At 29.5% G+C, this 8,757-nt stretch overlaps 1 protein-coding gene across 2 annotated transcripts; it reads right to left on the bottom strand.

Moving 5' to 3' along the window:
• Window positions 1-4,541: 4,541 nt before the first annotated feature.
• On the bottom strand, window positions 4,542-8,738 carry LOC124536023 (WW domain-binding protein 2). Of its 2 annotated transcripts, none has more exons than XR_006966855.1 (7): window positions 8,556-8,738; window positions 8,027-8,201; window positions 7,785-7,944; window positions 6,811-6,941; window positions 6,315-6,682; window positions 5,732-5,814; window positions 4,542-5,078 (listed from the first exon to the last, which is right to left on the bottom strand). XR_006966855.1 is itself a non-coding variant. In XM_047112404.1 (7 exons), exons 1-7 carry the CDS (start codon window positions 8,609-8,611, stop codon window positions 5,031-5,033), a joined length of 906 nt encoding a protein of 301 aa, XP_046968360.1. In that variant the 5' UTR covers window positions 8,612-8,738; the 3' UTR covers window positions 4,542-5,030. The 2 variants fall into 2 exon arrangements, 1 of the variants encoding a protein (XP_046968360.1); XM_047112404.1 differs by having other exon boundaries at window positions 6,430-6,682.
• Between the last annotated feature and the right edge of the window lie 19 nt (window positions 8,739-8,757).

Below are 8,757 nucleotides of genomic sequence, written 5' to 3'. Positions count from 1 at the left end.
ATGTTCTTCATCTGATAAATTCGACGCGACGACGGAATCATCGATTTTAAATCGATATACAAAACATTGTTTCTTTATTAATACAGTTTTTAAAATAAATAAATATAAGATATTTATTATATCTATTATTTTCTTGATATGATTATTATATTTAAAGTATAGACAAACAAACTAAATTCTAGACAGCTACAGAAACTTACAGTTGATTACTATATTTTTATTTATATATAAGAAATTGTTTATATCTGCTTATTAAAACAAATAACTTATTTTATCTCAAACTACACACACTAATTTAATTGATATTCATCCGTCATACCATAAATATATATTATAATGTGTAATTATTATTATTTATTTTTAATTACATCCAAATAAGCTAATAATCGATACTTTTATGTATAATATGCGTTAAACTCGAATATAAGTCATATTCGACTTTATTAAATTCTTTTTGTGTAAAATGTGTACAAATGTACATAAATTTACATTAGTAATATAATAATTTTACTAAATATCAGTCAGTCGATAACTGACGCTACTGTTGATTATAAAAAGGAATAATATCGATATATTTGAGTCAAACCTATTATGGTCAGAGTTGCGAACCATCGATAACTTGAATATCGATAGTTGACCTCGAAAACTATTCAGGATATCGATACTATCGATATACGACACTATTTTAGGCATATCAAGTTATTTCAAAATAATATTTAATAGTATTCGATTGTATACTAAAGCCGGTAAATATTAGTCAATCTATTTCAAATACAATAATTTTTTTTTTATAACTAATTTATATAGTCATTATATTGAATTTTTATTTGTTTGATATTTAAAAAATGGTTATGATGAAACATTTGTATATATTTTATGTATTTACTGCTTTTAAAAGCAAACCAGTTCGTTTGCTTTTAAATTAATTGATTTTATTTAATTTCTTAATGTAAGTCGCAGGTTGTTACTTTGCTGAGTAAATTAATTCAGGAGCTTTGCTTTTTTGTACGTTTTTATTAATATAATTGACTCTAGTGTTAAGTTGCAAATTATTAAAATAGATAATTATTAATAGATTTAGACAGTATAACATCCATGTTTCAGGTTATTTATCTTAACATAGGCTATTAATGACCATACAAAATATGGTCACGTACTTTCCAGTAACTACCCTATTGTGAAATACTATTAATACATTTTATAAATAGTATATCGAAATTTTGCTTTATTTTGTTAAATTTAAATCGTCAGCAAATTATCTAACTTTACTGTTCTTAAATATTGACACAATGTCATTTATATAGAAAATTTAAAAACGTTGTTCCTCGAATATATCCCTGAGTGATCCCTATAGATGTATGTAGGTACATACTACCTCAACAATAGATAGCATTCAGTCAATAACTGCTCAGGTTTCTAAATGTGTTATTTTGCACGACTCAAATAAGATTCTACCAGATCTCAAGCAAACAGAACGCAATAACTTTCTTTTTTGAGTAACTTGTATTAATTGGCTAATACATTTAGATAATAATGAAAAAAAAAAAAAATTATGAGCGTGTGATTGAACTTGAAAGGTTAAGAGACTTTTAATTTTGTACAATATTTTTAAAATAAGGCGATAGTTTTTAAATTGGTCTTTCTTTTTTTTCAATTATTCCTGATTTGACTTTACAGAGAGTCAGAGACCCACGATTGTGGGCTGAACGCGCATTGAACACCGTTAGATATAGTCTAAATTGTAATAATAAATATTTTAGTTATTTTTTAATTTAGCCATCAGTTAAAATAAAATAGGAAGTCTAACACAAACTATTATTTTTTCGTCCACACCGCCCTACAATAAATGCGTATTCTTCCATCCATTTAATTTCTAAATAAACCTTTCCATCAATACGACTTCAAGGCTTCTATTATACTTTTAACTAACATATTCACGAGAAAAAAAATCATCGTTCTAGTTTCATACTTTATCTTTTCTTGTTATGTATTTATTTAAAAAATATTAATTAATAAATGACAGCCAAGAAATGTAATATATATTTAGGTTAATTGCCTATTTTTTTTTAAATAATTGTACAACATTTCTTTTGTCTTTTCCATCGTGATTCCATTGACCGTTGTTTATATATTTTCTGTAGTCGTTTCTTATGATTCTTATTGGTTCTATTGTTACTCAAACGAGAATCCTTGGATTGTATCCTTGCGCACTCACAGGGCGAACCCAAACGACTGACTGTGTCCATTGCACTGGGGCATTTATTTTTGCTTTTAGTTTTAATGCATTTTTTGTAGCACTTTTCAGGTTCTGGACAAGGTGCAGGTCTGGGTCGATGTCTGTGAATACTGCATGTCGGTTCTGATATGCAAGGTTTAAGACTTTTTGATGAATGGACGGCTGAAAAGAATAAGTAATCTGTTATAATTGTTAGTACTAATGCTTATTAGCAACGTTAAAATACACAGAACTAAATGTATATGACATTTTTATATGCGAAAAACCTAACTGTTAATATAGCTCTACGCAGACTCGTCATCGAGTGGGTTAGACACCGCCGTTTCGACAGTACCTACTTCTACTGGGTAGAAGCATTTATTTTAGTAACAAGGGACAAAATACCTTATTTATCCTATAGCGTAAATAAAGTATGATTGTGTAAAGGTACTTTTATTTTCCGTCTAGAAAAAAAGAATGATTTCTATAATAAATAACGTAAACCTTTATAATTAAAGGAGCAATAACGTTTATTTATAGTATATTAACATAAAAATATTTCTATTTTACATTTGGAAATTAAGCGTCAAAGATACGAACTTCTAAAAGATATAATTGAGATATTGACTTAAAGTATTTCACAGCATTTTCTTTCTCTTTTTAGCCGTCCTCTATGTCCTTTACCAGGGCAACACTCGCCCTTCGCTCTTGGTGAGCCTTGTCTTTTAGAGTAATTTGTATAACTATGACTTCCCGTTAATCTATCTTGCTTTTTCATTTTTTCCTCTTTTGATTTCCGTTTTAAAAACTTATCTACTGCTTTTACATTTCTTGGGTCAGATGAGGTAGGATTGACCTTGCCGCAACTGCCACAATGTGTCTTCGACTTTGTTGCCATAATAGAAACTGCGCTTCGACATGGCTTTAAGCCTTTTGAGGTCGTCCTTTTTAAACATTTTTCCGGATTTTGACATGGTGGCGGAGTTGGATGACATCTTATCGGGATACATGATGCTGTCGGTGTACAAGGAGGATGTGGCGCCATTGGTACGGTTATACCTCTGCGGAAATATAAAAGAAAATTAATAGTGTTTGTCTTAAAATAAACAACTTGCCAGCATTAACATTATTAATCTGCCACTCATAGAATTCTATTAATATAAAAATGTATTACTTACCAAGTTATTAGTTCTTGACATTTTACATTTTAATCGCACATAATATTAGTTTAAATACAGGTCTATTAGGGATATTTCACTTGGTAATCTTATATATTCGTTTTAATAATGTATTTTGTTATGAATAGTAAGTAAACGATTGTAACATATACAGAGAAATTCCATTGCTAACTTGGTATTGACATTGCAATCGACATTTAACTTAAGATACCCATGCGCAGGGAGAGAATATTGACTATGACGCGACTTAATTTATAGTCGGCTTCCTATTTATTTAACAACAATATTAAGACGAAACAATTCACGTTTTACTCATTTTGATAACAAACAAGATATTCCGATATCACAATTTAAACTTTTAAACAAACAATCGAAAACATTGATCCATTTCTCCCGATAGTCTGCTGGTCATATAAATTATTACAACTTTGTACAAAAGTTCAACGCCTGTTTGATCAAATTAATATTTGACTATTTAATTATATTATTTATAATAAAACTGCAATTGAACTTTTGTATATTTGAGTGGCAGATGTGATAAGGCTGGCTTTGTCATCATATAAATCTACAGTCGCAGGATTTTTGTACAAAGCTGTTAAATAAAAAGTACTACGTCTTACAGTAAAAACTTACCCATATTATGTAAGTCAAATGATATTAACTAATACTACTTCATGTCTATTAATATTGCATTTTTATATTTATTTTTTTAATATTTTTAACTGACACTTGAATTTTTCATTATTGACACAAAAATCAGGTGATCTTCTATATTTAATACTGACATTTAATCTCTTCTTTTGAGTGCAAGATTACGAAGTTAAAACAGACCTTTTTCCACGACATTAACATTTTAGGATTCCTTAATAATAATTACAAATGTCACATTACAAATCCTTAAGATTTTAATTAGTTGATCAATTTTATTATACCATAACACTATACAAATGATAACAATTTAGGTAGATTATAACTCATAATAACGTTAAATGGCTAGTAATTCATGAACTAAATTCATTGAAGAAAAAACTCGTAGAAAAAATGTCCACAGATGTCTAATAATTTGACCAATTCTTTTTATATTAAAAATTGAAATAAATAATTAAATTGCCAATATAATACACAACATTTAAATATTGAAACAATTATTAAATATTTGAATAGAATTTATTAATAGTGAATTACAATTTAAATAAATAGTTGTAGAACAAACATTTTCTATAGCAAAATAGCTCTAATTTTTATTAAATAGATTAGTATATTTACATAATCATAAAATATGTTAAAAAACAGAAACAACAACTGAAAATTAATAACTAAAGAAAGAATATCAAGAACATTATATTTTTTTATTTTATACAATACTTTTTAATACCAATGAATATTTATAAATTTTTTATGCTTTGGTAACATAAATTTTAGCTTGTATGTGATTAAACACAGCCTTTTAATATTCTAACAGCACACTTTATTAGCCACCATAATATATTGGAATGTGTTAAGGCAACTAAATATTTGTAACATTCATTCTAATTGCAACAGTTTATTTTGTGAAACATTCAAAGCTTATTAATTCTCATTTGAGTTGAGATAAGCCGTGTAGCGGGGAGTATCCATGTGGTAGTGAGGACAGTGCATTAGTTGTCTTTCTTTGACGTAGACTCCTGATAAGTCGGTGGTTGATCCTGTAAAAAATATTTTTTTATAATATAATATAGTACGACACAACTTAGATGTAGCATAGGCTAATTCAATATGACCGCTTATTCCCGATTTCCTCAAACAATAGATGTTGCTCCCTATCTCACAATTGGACGCTATTCGTCGCTATAATTATATTCTCGAGCTAGTGCATGTAAATCGACGTGTCAAATTCACGAATATATTACGTCATATTATGATATTACCATTACGTATATATAATTTGAGATAGCGTACTTAATTCGTATGTGATCGGTTTAACGAATTTTGCCGATGCTACATATAAGTTGTGTCGAACTATACATACATATTTATCTTAATAACTTTGCCATCAAGAATAATTTAAAGAGGCACGTTTATAGTATAATCTATTCGTTAGAGATAGATGACAAAGCCATTCTATTTATTAAATATATGAAAAGCAATTAACTTACTGATTCATGGTTATAATCAACCACCAGACATTTAGAAGTAGTTAGCTGAGTTACATTACTTCTAATTTCAATATATGGACCAATAACATATTTATGTATTCTGAGTATAGTAATAATAATATTTGTAAATGAATAAATGAATACTACTTATTGCTCATTATACTTAATGAAATGATAATCTAGTCAACTTTATAATAACTTACATTGTAGGGTGGTGGTACATATGCTGTTTGGGGCTTATTTGGGTCATAGTAAGCGCTCTGAGCTGCCTCTGCTGCTTTAGCATCTGAAATTATTATTTAAACTACTCTATAATCTTAATACACTATGAATTACATGATAATCTATTTCGAAATCCACTATCAACAAAATAAGCAACATTAGTAGCGTTATTATGAAATATCTATCTACAAAATTCTAAATCTATGTTTTCTAAATCTCATAAGTACAATTCAAAATTCTGTCACAATAATAAATCCACTTGTTAAGGAAGTCTGTGAAGATATAACTGTTAATGTGATGATGATTAAATAAAAATTATTGACAATTTGACCCAGAAAAAAACATATTAATAAATATTACAATATAAACATCAGTTCAGTCATCAATTATTGTGCTCTCAATCATACAACTGCAGGGACTATGTCTACAATTATTATTGTGAGTTGTTAGGACCAAAACCTAGGAAAACCAGTTTAACTCATTTACTAGCATCATGTTAATATTGCAGTGTGTACTTATTACTCATTGTAGCAAACATTTTTAAACTTTAAGCAAAGGTAATACCTTGGTTTGGATTTGTAAGTTATGTTATATCCACTTGACAAGTGCTATGTAATAACCTGTAAAATTGTCAATAATTTTATAAAACTCACTGTATGTGTTAACTAATAAATCTTACCACTTGATGACATGCTCGGTGCACCTGGGACAAAGCCGCCGGGGTACCCTGGAGGTGGCATGTTGGCATTACCTGGGTAGCCTGGTGGTGGCATATTACCCGGATAACCATTGTTTTGCACACCTGTGGGGCTAACTCCGGCACCACCGGAGAATCCTGCTCCAGGTGGATATGTAGCACCCATTACACCGGGGTAAGGAGGTGGATTATTCGATACAAAGACAGAGTTCGGAGATGGTTGATCGGGAAATGCCTGTTAAAAAGATTTACTTTTATGTGTAAAAATAATAAGAATTTTTTTCATCAACAGTCATTCTAAATGAATTACCATACACTAACTAGTTTCATACATATAAAAAGATTATAAGTTTTTTTACTTACAGTATATGGTGGCACCCAGCCATAATATCCTTGTGGTGGAGGAGCATACGCCGGAGGAGGAGCCGCATACCAAGGTCCCGAAGGTGGCGTGTAAGGGGGCGGCGGAGCATTTGGTGAGGTGTGCCTTGATGCTGATATAAATGAAACATTATAATCTTGATCATTTTAAAATGAAGTCAGAAATAAATAAGTTTTATTACGTAAGTTTTATTGTACACTTAACATAATCTATCAATTGAGAACCTAATCAATTGGGAACACATAAAATTACCACTTGATTACATAACAGTATGCAGTATTGTGTTCCGGTTTGAAGGGTGATTGAGCCGGTGTAGCTACAGGCACAAGGGACGTAGCATCTTAGTTCCCAAGGTTGGTGGCATATTGACGATGTAATAATATTTCTTACAGTGTCATTGTCTATGGGTGATGGTGACCACTTACCATCAACATTACCATCAGGTGGCCCATATGCTCGCCTGCCAATCTATTCCAGAAAAAAAAATCAAGCTTCATTTGACTATTTACTGTTGTCCTGAAACAGTTAATGATGAATTATGAATGTCTTGATGACATTGAGAAAAATAAAGAATAATTTTATAAAATAATAGAAAAATGATTATTGTTTCAAATTATCACAACCTTTCCATCACCATGGTTATTTTTAAATATAGCATTATTTTTTACTTAACATGAAAAGCATATATCAAGAAAAAAAATGATTGAAATATAAAAGTGAGGATTTTTTAAATTATTTGTTGGATAAAAAAAAGTTTAATCCTAGCATGGATACTTCTTTAATTGCTCTAGCAAGTCTGTTGGCCTTAGAAATCATATTTCTTCATAAATATATATACTTTATGTATTTATACTTGTCTAAGTTTTATAACTGCATACAACATTGATACTAAATTAACTTGATAGATAAGAGTAAATATTTATCCTAAAAATCTATTCTATATATATATATTTACCAAGGTGAGCTGCTTTAAGCATAGCCTGTCCAAATTCAATTGCTCCTCCAGACTTGAATGTTAGTTTGAATTTGACTTCTCCAATGAAATTTCCATTTGGTTGTGCCCTTACTTTTCCCTTGATATAATTTGCACCAAACATTGGTTGCTCTACAGTTACCTAAAAAAAAAATTATTTTTTATTTTCGATAATTTAAGGAGTGTCATTGATATCTGTTGCATCATAATTTCATAATACTTACATCCTGCAGTGCTATGAAAGGAAAACTAAATGACCGAAGTGTATCTGAATTGGCCTTTGAATTATATATCATGCGATGAGTTGTAAGATACATACGACCATTTTTTGTGCCTTTAAATTCAGATGTCTCATTTCCATAGAATTCCACAGTTACATTGTCGGAAAATAATATGATACTGAAAAAATACCATGATTACAATGCTATAACTATAAATACATACTAATAATTAATATACAGTTGCATGCAAGAAGAAATAGTTATACCGAATACGTATATGAATAGGGACCTCTTAATATATAAAATTTCAAATTTATCATCTCATAGTAAAAACAATAAGTTTAACGAAATATAATTGAATCGGTTATAGCTATTTAAAGAGTTATTTTATTGTAGCTGTTCTCAGTCGTTTTTTTTTTTACTTTTTCTGAGCTGCAAAACGCATACTATGAGTCATAAGGTGTAAATAAAAATATTGATTACATCAAGTCAAGTGTTTGTTATTGTATTTGAGAACTAATAGAATACTTACACTTCACCCGCATGTATCAGAACGCCATGGTCAGCATGAGCGGTATTTAAAGACATGTTTAAATAATAGACTAAATGTCTTTTGTTCTTTCCTTCGTAGCAAGTTGATGATAAAGGAAAAATTGCGTCTAAACTAGAAAGTCTCGAACTTTACTGACAAATTGACAATGACAGCCTGACACATGAAAAGAACGATTGACATA

This window comes from Vanessa cardui, chromosome 16 (assembly GCF_905220365.1).
Source record: "Vanessa cardui chromosome 16, ilVanCard2.1, whole genome shotgun sequence".
Classification (NCBI taxonomy): domain Eukaryota; kingdom Metazoa; phylum Arthropoda; class Insecta; order Lepidoptera; family Nymphalidae; genus Vanessa; species Vanessa cardui.
This window is presented reverse-complemented; position numbering and strand designations above follow the sequence as displayed.